Here is a 20,330-nt window from a genome sequence, read left to right as displayed (position 1 = left end):
AATATCTCGCCAAGCAAAAATGAAAACAGCACTACTCCTCATCCCCAGTTTTCCTGAGAACTACACTTGCTTGTTGTTAAAGAGTGCAAAGAGAATGGCAAATAACCCTTTCTGGCACTTTGTGAGTCAGTATATTAATTCCCCCTGTAGCATAAAACTTCAAGTACAGACGACCGTATCCTTGGAAAGCCAATGGAAGGAAACAGAAACAAGCAAACCAGCTTTGTCCTCCCTACATTATACTTTCCTTCTCTGCTTCCTGCCATGCAACTGACCTGCATCACTCCAGAACAATGATCCCTCCCTACTAGCTTGGAGATTGCCACGACTCAAACCAGCTGCGAGTCACCTAAATCACAGAGAAAGTATGTGATTAGGATTGAGCAAGGCCCTGTGCTTGCAGCTGGCGAAAGCATATTGTGCCCTCTGAGAAAGCGTAAGTACCATGGGCTACGGAAACATTTGCAGATAACATCAATTCTGAAACTGAGAATGCAAGGGAAGGTGAGGGGAACGGCAGAGAGAGGAAGCAAGGGGAAGGAAGGACAAGGACCAGAATGCCCTACACAACTGCTCTTTATACCACATCATTTCTTCACCCCTCCTAAGAGGACAAAACTCTATTGACTCCATGAGCCACACACCAAAACGTCCATGTGGCCAAGAGCTGTAAGACAAGTACCATGTTCCATGGAGAACTGCAAAAAAAAGGGAGCACTGGGAGTGGTTGTCAGTCATCTCTCCTCTCCACTACAAAGTGAGGATGGGCACAGCATTCGGTTTTGTTCGCAGCCCTTGCTGCCTTGCTCATTCTGCCATGGGAGAGAGATACAGATTACAAAGCCTTCCTGCCTGCCATGTGATGCAGCCCCATGCCAAGAAGCAGGCCCACACTTCTTGCCAGCTGTATGTGATTAAAGAGTCAACTAGTTGCACAGCTTTGTATCAGCAGTTAGGGAAGCCTGCTCACTTACCCTTCATAGTGCTTCTGCTGCATAGGGCAGGCTGAAGTTCAGGAGACCACATGGACCATGAGAAACTCCCATATGCCCTAGAGACCAGTGCATCATGAATTTTTTATATGTCTATGGGCAAGGACTCTGCAGAGTCAGGTAGTGACAGAGGCAGTAAACTATTAGTACCCAAGTTTTCTTAGAGCAAATTTTCACCCTGCTCACGTATGTTGGACAGTGTGTTTGTAGACATGGCTTTTTTATGTAGCTATGCATCCTAAAGACTGGGAAGGCTAAACAATTACTTGGTAGGCTGTAACTTAGTCACATTATCAATAGATTATAGTGTCTCTGAAGAATATTTATGAGCAGAGAGACATTTACCAAATCCATTTCCTAGCAAACCCATAAAAGGACTAGCACCTTCCTGCTTCAACTGAGCTTTACTTCACATTACTCAACAGAAACCCTGAAAGAAAGAGTACAGCAAAGAATAAACCAGTCTTCTGTACATCCCATAAAAAGTATTACCCTGGAAAACTTGAAACAAGTGAGAAATAGCGAGACCTTTTTTTTATCTCCGTCTCCCTATCAGTCATAATATCAGCTTCCACAGAGAGGCTATTCACACAGGTTGTAAATAAAATGAGGCAGAAAGATTTTCTCCCATTTATCCATAAAACACCTGCCTCACTCCAGATGTTACTGAATAGAAATAATCACAGAGGGCTTTATTTTAAACACTAATCACCAAGATTATGCGGAAAAAATATCCTTGTTTTAACTCATATTTTTAGTGTAGTCACACCCTGAGATCCAGGGCTCCATTTTACTTGGGGGTTCACACCAACAGTCCCTGTCTTGAGTGGGTAACAAGCATGTAAGTTTTATCTGAACTAACTGCAGAACATCATTCAAGCAACAGAGTCTACTGCTTTTCCACATGTCATTGTTAATATAATTCCTGCTCAGCAACATATTAAGAGGTGCTGAACTCAACAGGAATTTAGGGCACTTGGAAAGATCATCTCGGAAATGCACGGGTATTCGCAGACAAATGCCCTCAATTGCTCTCTGCTGCCGTAAGCTGCTTTTGTACTACAATTTCATGGCTGATGCCTGCTCGTTTTCTTCACACTGGTAATCTCATGGGGCCACTGGCTTCCCTGGAACTCAATCCATTTAAACCAGTTGAGCATCTAAGCAGTCCTTAGTCTGCCTCCCTGCTGCAGAGACAGGGGCTTCATTCACTCCCTGGGCACCATCCTGGAAAAAGAGGAAACACTGGCTCAGCCAGTGCCTCACACTGGGCTTAGTCAATTTCTAATGTACCCTTCTCAGCTACAGAAGACTTAGACCGCGAACCAAGGGGCTCACTCGTGCTATTCTGTGCTGCAAGTTTCTGGCTGTTTAAAATTATTAAGATTCTTCTGTGACCATAAGATTATCTGGTCAGGTTTTGTGTCTCAGGACAGCTAGCAAAAAGCTGAATCCTCCCCCACCCTGAAACCAACAAAAAAATCCATGAGATGTATCTTAATAACTTTCTGTGAGATGTAGAGGAGTCAGTCACATCCTAGCAGCCATGACACTGAAAAGATCCAGCTGTTCTAATTGCTTTATCGTCATCACTGCTCATCAGTGTTTCACCAAGGAGTGTAAGAAGTCTTGAAGCTAGGTGTAAGTTTTAGTACAGTTTAGACTGCATTAGAGAATATTCAGTGGTATTAAAACCTCCAAAGCACATGTAGGTTATGTTTGTTGAAAAAAAAACTGGTATGGGTTTTTAAAAATGTTCTGCACAAAGTAAGATACACGAGCAGATTTAAAGTATCATAGCAGAGACCTACTGTGAGAGATATTTCTTCCACTACACTTCTAGATAATATTTATCTGCAGGAGGTTTTAAGCTTTCTTGGAAAAGCACATAAAGCCTGGAACATATTAACTTCCACTACTGTGAATCACATCTTTTGATACTGATACACTAGCTTTACCAGAGGAGTGTTAAAAAAAATCTGGAGAAGAGTTGGAATTAACAAGTTAGCTTGCTCTGTAAACATCTCCATGAAAGCTGAAATTTCTCCTGTATCTTAGATAATATCAAATTAATTATCCAGCAATCATGTGTGTTTTTCATAAACAGTTTCAAATTAAGTTCAAGTTTATGAACAATGAAAGAGAATAATTTAAGTCTTCGCTAAAACAGCATCATGGTTATGAGGCATACGGGCAAAATAAAGGTTGTTCATGTATATATTTCATTGCCTCTAACTTTTATTATCTTAAAGCATACCTTCTGTGTGATCACAAAATACTGTCCAGAATCAAAAAACACCAATATATTAAAATGCATTTGGTGTCACTATAACACATCTCTCCTTTAAAAGATGGGGGTTTTTCCTATTTATTGTATTACAGTGGAAGCTGATGGGCAAGCTTCTTCCCTGTTGTCCATACAAAATTTCTTATTTATGTAAAACATTATCAGATATGAATAGGAAAGAAAGACCCTCAGCTGCTTAGTTCAGGAGAAATAAGTTATGTTGATTTGCACTAGGGCATTTTTCATTTTTGATAGGAGAAAAGAGCCACACGAGAGGCAGGCAATGAAGTCTCAGTTCCCACATTCTTCATGTCCGGTACCCAAGTCACAGAACTTAACGGGTATTGCCAAAAAGAGACACAGAAATCAAAAGACCAACACCCCTCCACTCTGCTGCCTTTCTCCCAATCACAGATATTCCAACCTGGGATGTGGGATTGTGTGGACATATCGATCTGTTCTGAAGCAGGACTGAGTGGATTTCAGCAGCCTCTTTAAAGTGTCATAAATGGATGAGATCACAGACATTTGAAGACCAGGAAAAATACCACACATCCCTGTCAGACAGAATGCATGCTTTGAATATGCATTAGCAATAGTGGCTGTACACTATGCAGTGATAGCCAGCTTCCATTTACTACCTTTAATTAATAATTGAAGATATTGACTACCATTGTTTCAGACTGCTGTTCAGTACCCTCTGATATATAGATTGATATCTTATATTGACATAGCATGTGTCATCCTGAACAGTTCCCAAACCCTTTACCAATTTTGTAAACTGACATACAAGCTCCCTTCCCATTTTTGAAATGCAGCTACTTCTGAGACAAAACATGGCTGCTCTTCAACAGCACAGTGGAATGCTACCAAATGATGAGAACAGCATACGAAATATTTAGAGGGCAAACAGACACAAAGCCAAAGTAGACCAGAGCAGAACTCCAGTTCTGCCCAGACACCAGAAAGGCATCACAGTCTTTAATGACACCAAGACCTTACTGCATTTCTCATCCCAAGTGCCGACAGGATGCCAACTGCTGTGGTGGAGATCAATTCAACATTACTCCAGAAGGAGTGAATCAGGAGCTTCAAAGTCTGCACACCAAACATAGACTTGCTGAAGCATTCAGCAAAACGAATTTCACCTAAGTTAGGGCATTCAACAATGCTTCTGACAGACCAGCCACAGGACACAAAACATGGAAGTATTCTGGTTCACACCAGTTTTATGTCTCAAATTCAGGAGGATACAAAAGCATAGAGGAAAAAGGTGCAAAATGTTAGAGCCAAAATTACAGAAGGCAATGTGCCATGAAATCCGCTGGAAGACGTTAGCCCATCACAAGTTATTGATCAAATTTTTCAGGACAAGCGAGTTTATCAAACCAGTGTTTTTCTCATAGGCAAAAAGATTTCTCATTTGATATTGGAAGCCTTAAAGTTAATTAATTCTTTTGTTCAACCATTGCCTCACTGAAGCAATGACCCAGGGTGACTTTGGGGTCTTAACCAGGCTCTCAGCCCAGTGGCCAACACTCAGTTACAGCTGCACTAATACAGTCCAATGACCAGTTGTGGCTGTTACTCCAGAACTGCATAGCCACCGTGCTGCAGAGACATTACCCTCTAAACACCAACTGTTACTGTACATACCCAGCAGCTGTTCCTGCAATATTCATACCTTACCCTCTTCAGGATTTAAATATTAAGCATCATAAGAGTTTACATTAAAGCCCCATTAGTAGTAAATGCTCTTCTCTTGGAATGTCAGGCATTTCTATCATCTAAATAATCATAACAAAGGCATGTACCCCAAGTAACAGAGATCCTTTATTATTTTTTTATTCTTTCCCAAATAAATAATCCCAAGATACCTCAGTTCAAAGAAAAAGAAAGACAGTTTCAAAAATTCCCCGTCTTTGGGAGGAAGCTGTTCAAGTACCTTTTGGGAAACATTAATTTCCCCTTTTATCTTTTCAAATTCCTGAAAAAAACTGTTTGCAACTGAAACAACCAAACTAGTTGAAACTCCAGATATCAAGGTAGTGGGAAATAAACATATCTCTGAGTATTTCGGGAACATTTGCAAGTGATTTATTTGCATCAAAAGCCACAGCAACATTTAACGAAAAAAGTACCAAAGGAAAGCTACCTCCTCTGTAAGCTGGAATTGCCTTTTTGGGGCTGAAGATGAATACTACACACTGAAAACAGAAGCGAAGGGTCAAGTCACCAGAAGAAGGCAAAGATACATCTGAACACCTACCATTGCCTGAGTGTTTCCACTTGGAGGCAGAACCAACTGTTGGCAATCTCAGCTCCCACCATCAATCATGTAGGGAACCAGATGCCATAAAAGTCTAGAAGAATCTTCATTCAGAATTTAGGGCAGAATTTTATGTGCAGATTTGTGTTCAGAATGCCCAAGCAGCAATGAGCTAAATATTCAATAAATAAAAAACTTACTTTTTTCCAATCTGAAAAACAGCTCAAGTCTATACTACATTCTCAGTATTCATGGAAAAAACAGCTGGAGAATCCTTCCATGGCTTGTCTGAAGAGCTAGGTTTTTGGATGGTTTTTTACTCTCTTGCTCACCAGTGAATTATTCTTAATAAAGGTTAGCCTTATACTGAGCTATAGGCCTGCTTCAGACCCTATGTATTTCTTGTCAAACAGAAACGACTCTACCAAAAGTATTTGAACTACTGTAAAAGTAGAATCTGACTCCATGAATGTGGAAGTGTGCACCGTCAGAGTGTAACTGTGGGCTTAGCCACTTCATTCCCCAGTGAACCTGTCCGTAGTATCAAGATGAAAAATTCAAGGTATTTCTTACAGGGACTGAAATGACAAAGGAACCACCCCACATATGCCCACTATAGCAAGTATATTTGGATTGTCAAGCCTGCAGGCATTCGCCCTCTTATTATTTGTACAAATCAAAGATGTTTAACTAAATCTTTTGAAGTGACTGTAGGCTGTATCAATGGTATCAGCCTAGGTAACTGTGGGACACTAAACCCCATTTCACATTGCATCTCGGTGTCACACAGCAGGCTTCTTGTGTGAACTGAATACAGGCAAACCTCCCATTCCTCACACTCTGCTATTAACCAGGTAGGATGGAAATAGTGACCATTAACCAGGTAGGATGGAAATGGTGACCCATGAAACACATTTGTCCTCGACCTGTCCTCCTTTTAAGGATCATCCAGCCTTTTTTATGCAGCTCTCTCTATCACACTTGGTGACAGCTGCATGCTTCCCTGCTCAAAAGCCAAATGTGCTAGTGTTCCTACCTACTGAGAGGAGGTCACCAAATATACCACCTACAATTACATTTTCATCTTCTAGCTGTAAAAGCTTTCTATTCAAGAGTCATAATTGTCTTCTCGTTGGAATAAAATGTGAGATATTTTAGGAAGCTGTTACAGAAGCTGAGTGGATTGAAGTATTGTTGTGCTAATTAAAGCTTCTTTGATTTTTGAACGCTTAATCTCAACACTCTAAAGTGAGCATTTTTATAGAAAGTACCAACCATGGGATATAATGCAACTGTAAAAGTACCTGTTAGAAGCCTTGAGTACAGAACATTTCTCATCTTCTTTTCTTAGCAGACTGAAAGGGAGCATGAAATCATGGTCTTTCTATAGTCTTCTGAAGTGAAAAGATACAATCCTATTTACTTCTGTGGGCTCTGGTTTACTTCAAGAGCACAACAGTTTCCTGTACACATTTGCAGAGCTTGGCTGCGGCGGTACATAGCAGCTGCTCTCAGGGATAGCACTGAATCAGACGGTCTAATTTTCTTTGGCAGTTGGGCCATCTGACTTGGACTGCTAGCCCTGAAGGCAGCTGTTCCAGCTGTTTTAGAGGAAGGATAAAACTTTAACAGGGGGTAACAGCATACCTGTGAGAAAAGTTTCTTTTTGCTTTCAGAGGCAAAAGTCATTTTATGCTGTGGAGTATTAGGGTTCTTATTCATTGAAGTATAAGTATCTAATTCCTGCAGGGCATATTCACAGGGAGTACATATTCACACCTGAGATTCATATGTTTCCATAAAGTAATTATTTTGTATCCATTAATCAAATAGTACATGTAAGCTGAGTAACTTCCAAGACTAGCTGTTAGGTAAATCAAATTCATGTTGAAATCATCAATATTATATAAAGCAGGCAACATATAAAAAGAGCACCTTGTCACTGAATGGACTCTCTACCTCTCTATGTTTAAAGTCTGCTGAATTAGTCTTTGCTCCTCTTATAACCTGAGTATCGGTGCAGCTGAAGAAGAGGAGCCTATTCCATGGATCATCAGCATATCTGTTATCTAAGTTACATCCATGGACCCACAATTTTTTCCTCAGTGTAGATTGCTTCAGAGAAAACCCACAAGATAAGGAGGTGGCTTGATATAACCAAAGGAAGGACTCAATACACAAAGTATTTGTAATCGATTAAGCATAAAAGACAAGATAGGAGGATTTGCATTTTGGGGAAAAAACCCACACATCTATTTGCTTTTGAGATTAAGTAAGAAATTAACTCAGAGTCTCAACTAACTCAGTATACAGTGTTGATTTTTTTTCTTTTTTATGGAGTAATTTTAGATGGGAAAAAAACATGTTCTAGGACCTGGTCCTGAATGTGCGCAGTTCTGCTTGAAAACCTCCACATAGCAAAACTGACCACATCACAGTAATTATCTCAGTACAAGAGACATCAACGAGTACAGTGACTGTACAGGCTGTGCAAAAGATGAAGGAATCAAAAAGTATAACATACTGTCTTGTTAGCAGCATGGCCAAAGCAACCTAGCAGGAGCATTTTCCACACAGAGGAGGCAGCACAGGTAGAACCAGGCAAGGTCTGTCTTCAAAAAAATGTATCACACTGATACAAGAATTTGCATTCCCAGTCCTAAGAGAAAGGAGCTTTTTGAGCTAGATCCATGACAGGTATGATAAGACAGGCCATGAAGGACGTCAGCAGTGAAGGCTCTGGGGGAAGTATTTCACAAGATGAAGTATGGCCAAAAGAGAGGAAACTAGGAGAGGTATACAGAAGCAGGTTAGGCAGCAAGTGAACTGTAGATTCAGGAAAACAGGTTATGCAGCCACATTACAACTTCATCCAAACAATGCAACAAACTCTTTGCTATGGACAAAAGGGAGAAGACTGATACTGTAGAGGTGATAAACAAAAATTTTAGGGTTTTTCTACACAGAAAAGGAAGAAGCAGTAAGATTTTAGACCCATCTAAAGCCAACAAAACTCAGTGACAGTGACCACACTCTTGAAGTGAGGCATGGACATGAGTGCTTTGTTTAATTAAGAACACCGCTACAGGGCAGCTAACAGACAAATGACTTGGACTAGACCCATTTAAGATTGATAACAGCAAATCCTTACTGTCAGCTGAACGAAACAATTTTTGTCAATATACAAGTGAGATTCAGCAAGACTGACTAAATATACTTGGAGCTATTGATGAATGACCATTTCATTGACAAAAGCTTTTCTTAACCAAAACAGCAAAACAAATAAGCAAATAAAATCACAGACCACGCAAAATGTTCTGCGTCATATAAGGTTAGGGTATTTTCACTTCATTTCACCATATGTAATCAGCACTCTGCCATGTATGCATCCTACTGTTAGAAACTGCACCTATCTACAGAAATACCTGGCAGTGTTTATAGATGGACTTCTAATACAGAATACCTTTGGCATAAAATAATTAGCATTTACGTCATTACCTTCTTTATATATAATACAATTTTGAGACAGGGCAAGCATGACTGTATCAGAGCGGTTTGTATGAAAAGCATCTTGAAAAAACAAACCATTTTCAAAAGAAAACAAGATCAAAACAGTTTAACTTGCTTACATTCAACCCAAACTGAAACCATGATCAGTCACACAGTTGTTTGAAACTTGGTTACAAGTCAGCACTTTTATGATAATGCATATTATTATAATATGGTTCGGGCAGTGGTTCAGACCGAGGAATGTAGGCGTAACATGCTAATTGATATCCATAAGCCTTTGGAGAACACCATCTGTAGGCTTAATCTTATTGCCACTGTTTTTGGAGGAACTGAGTGCTGTTCCAGCAGTGAAGGCAGCAGAGTTTGGCCCCAGAATATCACTCAGTCAAGGCTAGATCCAAAGCCTATGGAAGCCAAACCCTTGAATGAATTTTACTGTAAAGCTTGACATTTACAAGCCTCTCAAAGCCCACAGCCACATTTCCCACTCATTACATTGTCATTTCTTATACCGTTCAGTAAGAAAACCATCAATGAACCAACCATTCATTTCAAATAGAACTGACCAGTAGTGACAGCAGAGAAATCAGACTCCAGAAAATAACCAGACAGAATAATCCTGGGTAAGATCCTTAAAAATTATCTTTAATTGATGGCAAGTATGAAGAGATGAACAAGTACAGAAGCAGGTAAAATTGCATAGATGAAAACTATGCATTTCAAATAGTTTAGGAACTCATAACCTTAGATGTTCTAAAAACGGTAAGTCAAACGATTTCACTACTGGAACTAAAATGAGCTGTAAAGTGACAATGAAGTACATCCTTGACCCAAAGTGTAAGCGATTTGTAAATGGTGGAAACAAGTACAGCTGTGTCAGCTTAAATGGTTTGTTGCCCTGATGGTGCACTTTCATATGGAGACTACTCAGTTTACATATTTCATATTGATAATATTCGATCCTTAAAATCAGAGGTATGTCTGAGAGGCCATATACAGTTCTATTGACAGCTGTTATTTATTCATTTCAAACCGACATACTGCAAAAACAATGGTTTACATGTAAAGGAAAGGAAAAAAAGATTTCATCTTAGCAGGTTATAGGTAAGGGTTGCTGAATTTAGTCATAAAAATAGCATTTTTTACTTTTGTACAAAAGTAAAATATACATTTGATCCCAATTACATTATAGAAATGTCACTGAAACAATAACATGGATCAAAAGACTGATGCACCTAAAGGAACTGAATGCAACGTCTTCATTTTATTATAGAAACTAGAAATGGAAGATGATTTTTTTTTTTTTAGAACTTGCAGTGACATTTGCTAGAGCCTGTGAACAGGTAAAATATACAGAATTACACAGATATTAACAGATGCTTTGAGACAAATTTCAGTTAAGACCTCAGTTTCATTTTATTTCCTTTGAAAATATCAAAGCATGCTATGCCTTGACAGCATAAATTGTTGACCTCACTGGTGGCGAGTTCACCTGTACTGAATGAAACAGTAGAACACCCTGAAGTTTCATTGTTGCAGATACGAATACTGACACCTTTAAAAATACTTCATAAGCATTTCAGGAAAAATAAATTATCTACACCTGATTAAGCAAAGCCAGAATAACAGAAAACAGAAAAAGAAACTCAGCCTGAAGTAAGTCCAACCAAAATTGCAATGTAGGTCCCTGATTAAAGCATCTCAGAAAAGGAGCCTGTTTCAGACTTGCGCTAGGCAGGTCTGGAACAAACTTGCCATGTTGTGTAATTGCAAGGACAGCTTTCCAATTCCATCCAGCTCTGCGGCTATGGAGGGTAAATCACACTTTAGAGCTGGTTCTGCATTCCTGCGAGTCTGAAATTACTGCGGCCATCAGTGGCATCAGGCTGCTGGAAGCCTACAGGATCAGACCATTCCTGGAAAAGCTGCAGTACTTCCCTCTTCTTCATGTTAGGGGAAATAAATTAATCCAGAATGGCACCCCTCTAAAACCAGTTATCAAGATAATATTTGGAAAGGAATACAGTGTCTCCATACACTACATATATATGCGGAAGATCTTATTCTAAAATACAACTTTCCACCTTTTTCGAATAAATTTCAGATGTTCCTGTCCTACTGTTGGTTAATATATGTGCATATAAGAAACTGCACTGTCCAAGTGTGAGCTACAGAAAAGTGAAACTTGCCCTCAGTTCCTTATCCTTAAAAATAAGCAGGTATTTACGTTACACTTGGGCTTCAGCCCTCTCATAATACAAACTTTCTGTACTTCTCTCTAATGAAAACTATTGTCCCTTAGTAAAAAACTTGTCAATAAAAGTTGCCACTGCTCCAATTGCTGATTTGGGACAATGCAGCCTCTAATGAATGATACATAGCTGACTTGCTAAGAAGGGTCTGATCCCTGAAATCTCTGCTTAGGCAAAATCACTGCTAAAAACAAGAGGACTTTTGCTGAATTTTGTCCTGTCTCTAGTGCTTAGTACTGTCTTTCAAGTGCTTGTCCACATGATCAACAGTACATCAGATTAAGAACGTGCACAGTTAGAGACTTTGTAAGTGGAAATTAATTTCCTTGGGCCATGATCATTGTCAACTTCCCAGAAGGCTGCGGGATCAATTCTCCTCACACCTACAAATGTGTAAACCAGGAACACAGGAAGGATATCACTAGAATTGTTACCAGGAACAACATGTTAGTCCTTAGTAAGCCAGGCTGTGAAATTCCAGCACTCACGTACTAAGAGTTTTGTAGCACGTGGCCGCACTCTGCCCAGCTACCCCCTGCAAAGTAGGGTCAGTTCCATTATATTTAATGATCACTAAAGGCTTATCTATTTGAATGAACTTGTGAGGCAGATGAGGTAAACTGCATTAAGCCCCATTGTGTTCAGAATTAAAGCAGCCTTAATTCAATTCAGCTTACTTTGCTTCCAAAAAGAATGACTCCAAATCAGATTAAGGTTGCTTTTTTACTGCAACAGAATGTCCATGCTGGGCTTTAAAGCAGTTTAACAAATCTACTTTAAATGCACACCTTTCATTAATTCGGATTAGCTTTCCTGAATTCCCCAGTGGAGATAAGGCTTAAAAGACTCCATGCAGGGAATCTGCATGGGTTTGCTAGGATGCTGTGAACTCACACCCTGGCTTACTGCATGCTAACTTCCTTGTGAAGACAAGTAAATCCAGCTCATTGTCTCTGCTGGAGCTGCCACACAGAGGATTTGAGCTTTTGGCAGTCTGGCAGCAACCTCGCAGTTCTGTGAAGGAAGGGGGTACAGAGCCTCTCATTTTCACTCTCCCTCTTGCTCCTCTGCCTGTTCCCTAGTGCTCTATAGCCAAGTATGGTAGGACCAGATGGGGAATTTTGGCAGTGATACCGGCCTATAGGATTCCTGCCCACTGCCTCTCCACTTCATTCCTACCTCTGCACTGCAGTGCACTGCTGCCTTGCTCACGCCAGATACATTCTCTCATCCCCTTCACTGAGTGGATGAAGAAAAAGCTGTATGGGGCCAACTAAGAAGTACAGAGAGGCATAGAGCTGTGGCTGGTAAAGGAGGCTTGGGTAGTGACTCCTTATGCTGGAATAGCTGCCTTGCCTCATCAAACTACAGCCCAACTAAGACTGCCATATCTGCTGGTTTCTCTGTCCCGCATTAAGGTGGGCATTGCTTCTGGGAGGTCCCTATCAAATGAATGAAGGTCTCTTGACTCTTTCAGAGATGCATTAAATTGGCCATCAGATCGTTTTCAGTCCTCTTCTACTGACATGAACAACCCCATAGAGCTCATGTGTGGCAAAAAGAAACATGCCAAAAGGGGGGAGGGAAAAAAAAAAGAGAAAGAGAAAGAGAAAGAAAGAGAGAAAGAGAGAAAAGAGAGAGAAAGAGAGAGAGAGAGAGAGAAAGAGAGAGAGAAAGAGAGAGAGAGAGAGAAAGAAAGAAAGAAAGAAAGAAAGAAAGAAAGAAAGAAAGAAAGAAAGAAAGAAAGAAAGAAAGAAAGAAAGAAAGAAAGAAAGAAAGAAAGAAAGAAAGAAAGAAAGAAAGAAAGAAAGAAAGAAAGAAAGAAAGAAAGAAAGAAAGAGAGAGAAGAGAGAGAGAGAAAGAGAGAAAGAGAGAGAGAGAGAAAGAGAGAGAGAGAAAGAGAGAGAGAGAGAGAAAGAGAGAAAGAGAGAAAGAGAGAAAGAGAGAGAGAGAGAGAGAGAAGAAAGAGAAAGAATGAAAGAAAAGAAAGAAAGAAAGAAAGGAAAGAAAGAAAGGAAAGAAAGGAAGAAAGAAAGGAAGAAAGAAAGGAAGAAAGAAAGGAAGAAAGAAAGGAAGAAAGAAAGGAAGGAAGAAAGGAAGGAAGAAAGGAAGGAAGAAAGGAAGGAAGAAAGAAAGAAAGGAAGGAAGAAAGAAAGAAAGAAAGGAAGAAAGAAAGAAAGAAAGAAAGAAAGAAAGAAAGAAAGAAAGAAAGAAAGAAAGAAAGAAAGAAAGAAAGAAAGAAAGAAAGAAAGAAAGAAAGAAAGAAAGAAAGAAAAGAAAGAAAGAAAGAAAGAAAGAAAGAAAGAAAGAAAGAAAGAAAGAAAGAAAGAAAGAAAGAAAGAAAGAAAGAAAGAAAGAAAGAAAGAAAGAAAGAAAGAAAGAAAGAAAGAAAGAAAGAAAGAAAGAAAGAAAGAAAGAAAGAAAGAAAGAAAGAAAAAAAGGAGAAAGAAAGAAGAAAAGAATGCTTACTGGTAAGCAGTTTGTTAAGTGCACCTTCAGGCCCACAAAGACATTTCAGCACTCCTGTGTAAAGGGAGTGAGAGCTTTTTTATGATTATTTTTTTGTGTGTCAAAATTGTTGAAAATGAGTGCCTACGCTACATGAGGTTAATTCCTGTACTCCATATGTATTGCGAATCTTTTCGGTGAGCTATAAATGGACAAAACAACATTCAGGCTCCCCAAACCACCATGACTCCTAATGATCCATCCTGGTCTCCTAACAAAGAAGAATCACTGAATGCAGCACTTTTCTCTTTACCTATGCAGAATTATTATCATTCTGCTCATTAAACTAAGGTGTGCATACCCAACTGTGGCAGAAGTTAAGTTATCAAAGTGAGGCCTCATCTTCCAGATGCTACTTTCTGATCACCAGTCCCACAGCACTGAATTGATTATTGCTGTTTATTTTAGTCAGTTGGTTGTTTTATAAGCTGAGTGCAGCATTCAAGTCCATTTAACATTAGAAGTTATACCCTAGGATTCAAGAGTTTGGGAAGATCAGTACCACCAGTATTTAACGGGGAGAGAGGTGTACGATGAGCAGGGACATGAGCAGGGGATAGGAAGGAAGCTTTACGATATCTACCTAGAGGATGTAATGCCCTGTTTTATCTGATGCTTTGCATTTCTTGCAGGAGTTAGAGCTCCCTCAGTTCTTGATTGCTTTCTCATCATTAAGATTCACAGAAGCCACACAGTGAGAAATAAAGTCAAGTCTTTATGGAAACCTGGCAGGTCAGGCTTGTGCGTAACTGCAGAGTTAGGGTTGTTTATTAATTCTAAGTGCCTTGATTTTATATATACGTGTGTCCGCGTATGTGTGTGACACATACATGTACAGACACACACATATATATTTATACACATATATACATACATCAGAAAGATAGGGGAAGAAAGGATCTGTACAATGCGGAAGAAGTGTTCAACAGCAGTTGGCCACATGCTAAGTGCAAAATGAAGATCCTCAACTTTGTCCATTTAAAAATAAAGATTAGTGCCTGCATTAGTTCAGATCAAAGTTTATTATCTTCCAGGGCCTAGCAGTCAAGGCTGGCATATTGCAGAAGATACCTTCTCCTAGTGTTGCTTCCTTCACCAGATGATGGTGGAAGTACAGTAAGGTTAGGGACCAGAAAGAATAAGACTCAAAGACTTGTGATGGGATTTAAGATCTGAGATCTGCTGAAAAGGGATGGAGGAGGCAAGAATGGGAGGGCACTGGAAAGCCTCTCCCACATACCTGCTGGGAAATCCAGGGAAAGAAAAGCACAGCCCCGGAGTCTAGTTGCCTGACTGGGCAGCGCCGCATTTCATGCTGGTCCCTAGTTCCTCCTGTGTCTTACCATGCTGGGACAGGCTGCCAAAACGCCATCTCAGGGAAAGGAAGGGCAGATACAATGATGGCAGCAATGTCTCTATAAACAATCTAGGGAAACTTTAAGTCTTGCATAAACACAACTATGAGTTATTTGGCAGACGCAAATGATGAGCCCTGCAGCATCGGACTGGCTGGGGATGGAAGATATCCCATGGGCGCTGGTGGTCTCTGCCCGCCTCTTCTGCATCCTTCTCACTCATGCTTCCTCTTTCTTTTTCTACTCCCTTCTGTGCTGTGCCAGGAGGCAACACAGAACACTCCTGACAGTGTGTTGGTGCTTTGCCCTTTCTTTCACCGTCTCTGATCAGCTCAGTTCCTGGAGGCACTTTCAGCAATTTAGGGTATGTAAGATAAAGGCACTGTGCAACTACCTAAATCAATCTGTTGAGTCTCTTCAGTGAGTTTTAGGGGAATACAAAAATTCTTAACTAATGACTGCAAAAGAAACCAGCTGCTGCAATTTGGATGCATATAATAGATAAGTTTCGTTTACATTCTGAGAATGCACCAAAAAGCATGCATCTGCACCTTTCAACTATAAAGGATATTAGGTTTTAGGTGTTGCTATATATAACTTGACTTCTTAATTTTCCATATAGCTTTCCCTTTAAGGGATGGGATATGTTCCTTTCTGAAAACACCTGGACAAAAGCCAACACATTTCCCTGAGCAATGCAGGAAAACAATCAGGTTTCTCTAATCAGTTCATTCAGGCCCTCGGTCTATCAAGCACTTTTTTTTATTTTATTTTTATTGTTATCAGTATTAAGTGTTATTATTATTATTATTACTGAATTCATGCATTAATTCAAGTTACACCTTAATCAGATAGGCCATAATGCTGAATATTTGAACATGCTTTGATCTCCAAAAGTTATTGTTCCCATTTGACTAACATACGCACTTAAATACAGTACTTTAAATTACTAGTCAACGATTTAATAAATTAAGGAGTGCACTTCTGGTGAATGCAAATCAAAAAGAAAAAGAAAATAAACTAAATTAAAAGAAAAAAGAGAGATAAAGGACTTATTTTGAGAAGATTCAGTTCAAACGAAAGCTTATCTGCTATTGTCTGAGGTAACGTTTCAGGCATGCGATTATAAAATAAATAGTATCAAATTCAAACATGCTTATATTAAACTCCATTGTGCTATCTTGCAACAGAGGGGCTTAAAGTTTTGTATCCAGTTCTGGACAGGGAAAAGGAAAAGTATGTTTAAATCATCTGCATGTAAGAGAACTTAGCAGCATTGCAGATGTTTTGTCTTCAGTTTTGTTTGTTATTTTCCTTTTAGAATAGTTCTTCTGTGGACAGCAAAAGAGACCAGGCTTAAGTATGTTTTTAATAAGGTGCTGTGTGGATCTGTAGATTGGAAGTATGTAATCTTTCACATAGGGGGTGGAAGGAAAATTTGCACTCCTTCATAAAAACCATGGCAAATGCTTGCTGCAGGTTTTTGCTAATCCTTTTTATTATTATTATCTGATGCACTTTCTTGCAACTGTGCAGTTTTGCAGAATATTTTTACTGGAATCCATGCATATGCTTTATAGCTCTAAAAACTGTCTTGCTTAATTTAAGTTAACTTCATCCAAAAAAAGAGAGATGGGAGAGGAAAAGTTTAGGTCTAGTGTCATACAGCTTAAAACTAAACTAGTTCAAATGGTTATCATTTACCAGGTGGAAAATGCTTTTTAAAAATAAACAAAATCTTATCTTTCATGGATCCTGGAAGCTTCTTTATCGCTGAGCAAAATTTCGCAATGCAACAATGCATTTACGAGGTAAATAAAGCATTCAAAGACTATCAGTAAAGCATCTACAAAGTGTGACTGTGTCACTAAAGTCTTCAAGCTGTGAGTGGGGATTTTGGTTTTTTTATTTACACATCAGTCAGCAGCTTGCTTTTATTAACGCAGTTTTGGTTGGCTACAGTGCAGTTGCCAGTTCTGAGATTAGCCTCTCTAAAATTGTCTATGCTATTATTCATATCCTCTTCGATTTCCATGTACTCAGATTTGCTGATTGTGGAGGAGCTGCGGCGACTGAGATCACTGTCAGATGCTAAATTAGGGGAGCTAACGTGAAGTAACTGAGCCTGTTCTTCCCCTTCTGTTTCTCGGTGGTAGAAGTAGTTGAAGTTGGACACGATGACAGGTACAGGCAGGGCAATTGTCAGCACACCAGCGATGGCACACAAGGAGCCTACGATTTTGCCTCCAATTGTCACAGGGTACATGTCACCATAGCCCACAGTGGTCATGGATACCACCGCCCACCAGAAAGCATCAGGGATACTTGTGAAATGAGACTCAGGTTCTTCAGCCTCAGCAAAATATACCGCACTAGAGAACAAGATCACCCCAATGAAGAGGAAGAAGATTAGTAAACCTAGCTCTCTCATACTTGCTTTGAGGGTCTGTCCCAAAATCTGGAGGCCCTTAGAGTGCCGGGAGAGTTTGAAGATTCGAAAGACTCTTACCAGTCTGATGACTCTCAGGATGGCCAAGGAGGTGGCCTGCTCTCCTTTCTGAGTCCCCTCCCGCTCGGCCATCTCGGTGCCCAGAGTGATGAAGTAAGGGATAATGGCCACAATGTCAATGAAGTTCATAATATTCTTGAAAAATTCAGTCTTGCTGGGGCAAGCAAAGAAGCGCACCACCAGCTCAAAGGAGAACCAGATGATGCACAGGGTCTCAACAACAAAGAAGGGATCTGTGAAGATGTTTGATTTGTAGACCTGGGTGGTGTTGTCAGTGCGATGCACTGTATACTCCTTGTCCTCCTTCAGCTCAGGTAATGTCTCTAGGCAGAAGATCACGATGGAGATGAGGATCACCATGACAGAGACTATTGCAATGACCCTTGCAGGCCCAGAGCTCTCTGGGTATTCGAAGAGGAGCCATACTTGGCGCTGGTACTCCCCCTCCGGCAAGGGTCTTTCCTCATCTTTGATGAATCCTTCATCTTCCCGGAACTTCTCCATGGCCTCCTCACCCAGTTCATAAAATTTGATCTCCTCAGAGAACATGTCCAAGGGCACATTGACCGGCCGGCGAAGCCGCCCCCCAGACTGATAGTAGTAGAGGATGGCATCAAAGCTGGGCCGGTTCCGGTCAAAGAAGTACTCATTGCGCAAGGGGTCAAAATACCGCATGCGCTTCTTGGGGTTGCCCAGCAGAGTGTTGGGGAACTGGGCTAAGGTCTTCAACTGCGTCTCAAAGCGTAGTCCAGCAATGTTTATCACTACGCGCTCACAGCACTCATGGTCATCGTGGGCAGCAGGCTGGTAGCTATCCTGGGGATGGCCAGGTAGCGCGGAAGTCTCATCCATGTTCTCTCCAGCCATCACGGTCATGGTGGCACACGGGAAGGGGGACTTAGGGGCAGGGGAGGAGAAGCGAGGGAGAGGGACTTGAGAGGGTGTAGGAGGATGGAGGAGAGCAGAGAGTCCCAGGGCAGTCCAGTGGAGGGCTAGGGGTGCGGAGGGGGGGGGGAGGGGTGGGGGTGGGGGGGTGGAAGGTTACAGTCTGCAGGGAGGGATGATGAGTTGGGATGGAGAGCTTGAGGATGGGACAGATGAGGAGCCTAAAGGACGGAAATATCCAAAAGGGGAAAGGAGAGGTGGGATGAAGGGAGAGGCATCAGGGATGATGGGAAGGTGAAGAAAGAGGGAAGAAGTACCTTTAGGGGGGGAAGAGGGCAGGTAAGGTGAGGGGTCCTGTCCTCCAAGCCGGGAGGCTGAAGGTCTATGGAGTGCACCCCCAGGCTGGGGTCCCCTCCCCAGCCGTCTCCTTTTGCCTTTAACTCGATCCGTCCACTTTTCTCGCCGACTCGACCATCGCTGTGGCTGCTGTCACGAAGTTACCACGCACACACACACACACACACACACACACATACACACAAATAATAAATAATAAATAAATAAATCACGGGGCAGCTGGGAGGCGAGTCCTTGCAATGCCAACTCAGCAAATTTCCATCACCTGCTCCCCCACATTGCCCCGGTCCTTTTCTCTTGTGCACTGGGGAGGGAGGATGGAGGTACTCTGCTTTTGAAGGCATAAAGCTCACTTGCAGGATGGAGGCTGCCAGGGAGGAGAGAAACATAATAAACCAGCCCCCAAGCCCCACCACACACACACGCTCAGGTGCAATGGATTGGCTTCCACACCAGCAAGAACATCCTGCTCTGCCCGCTACGGCAGCACATGCGGAGCCCTACACATTCCCACACATCCCCCGACACACACCGGGGCCTCCAAGGCAGGAAGGGGCCGATGTGGACCCTGCGATGCCCTGAGCACATCGGGAGGGCTTCCCAGGCAACTTCAGCGGGCTCAGCTCCCGCGATAATTCTCCTGACCACTACACTCCCCACTTCCCAGCCCGTGGAGACTTAGCTGAGCACCGACAACTTCATCACACCGATTGGGGGGATTAGGGGAGGGGAAGCAAAGCATCTCCTCTCTTGATTTGCAGCAGCTAAACACAACTGAGAGAGACAAGGAGAGGGAACTCGACATCCCAGACCCAACTGTCCAAAATAGAGTCCAACAGCACGGGGAGTAGAAGGGGCTTTTCCTTACCTGCTCCGAGTGAGATGCGCTGGTTAGGAGTAGGAGCCAGTGCCGGAATGCGTCAAGTCGCCTTGCAGCAGCATCCAAAAAAAACAAACCAAAACAAAAACCGCAGCGGCAAACTCAACCCTCCTCCTCCTCTTGCGCCCCTCTTAATAATACAGCGATCGCTTTACAGGGCTGCCTGCGAAACACTGAAATATTCATACACTGTCTTAGGCTGCACCAAGGGCGAGTGGGTTTAATTAGTTTCTGCCGAGAACCGCAGTGGGGGGGTGTGGGGGGGGTGGGGGTGGAAAAGAGTGCAAAGTACCTTTTTCAAAAAGCTTGAGTTAGTAAATAAAATCAAGAAGTCCTAGATAGCTGCTGGCTCTCCTGCTCTCTTCCCTTAAGATAGCTGGAAAAGGAGCCGGGCGCCGGGCACCGGCGGCTGGGGAGATGTAAGAGAGCCGCAGTCCTGCAGCCGCATCCCTGGAGTCGGTCTTGGCTCGTCCCGGCAGCGGCGGCAGCAGCAGCAGCAGCAGCAGGAGGCAGGAGCTGGACGCGT

General features: G+C 41.7%; 1 protein-coding gene across 1 annotated transcript; it reads right to left on the bottom strand.

Annotated features, from left to right (window-relative positions):
- Positions 1-17,082: 17,082 nt before the first annotated feature.
- LOC104339701 (potassium voltage-gated channel subfamily A member 1) lies at positions 17,083-18,558 on the bottom strand. The gene has a single exon (XM_009957911.1). It carries the CDS (start codon positions 18,556-18,558, stop codon positions 17,083-17,085), a length of 1,476 nt encoding a protein of 491 aa, XP_009956213.1.
- Between the last annotated feature and the right edge of the window lie 1,772 nt (positions 18,559-20,330).

Source organism: Leptosomus discolor, chromosome 1 (genome assembly GCF_034619465.1).
Source record: "Leptosomus discolor isolate bLepDis1 chromosome 1, bLepDis1.hap2, whole genome shotgun sequence".
NCBI lineage: Eukaryota > Metazoa > Chordata > Aves > Leptosomiformes > Leptosomidae > Leptosomus > Leptosomus discolor.
Note: the sequence above shows the minus strand (reverse complement) of the source record. Positions and strands in the feature narration are given on the sequence as shown.

Bases quoted from the DNA above. Each gene is read 5' to 3' on its own strand.
- LOC104339701 (XM_009957911.1), bottom strand. From the start codon at position 18,558: ATGACCGTGATGGCTGGAGAGAACATGGATGAGACTTCCGCGCTACCT.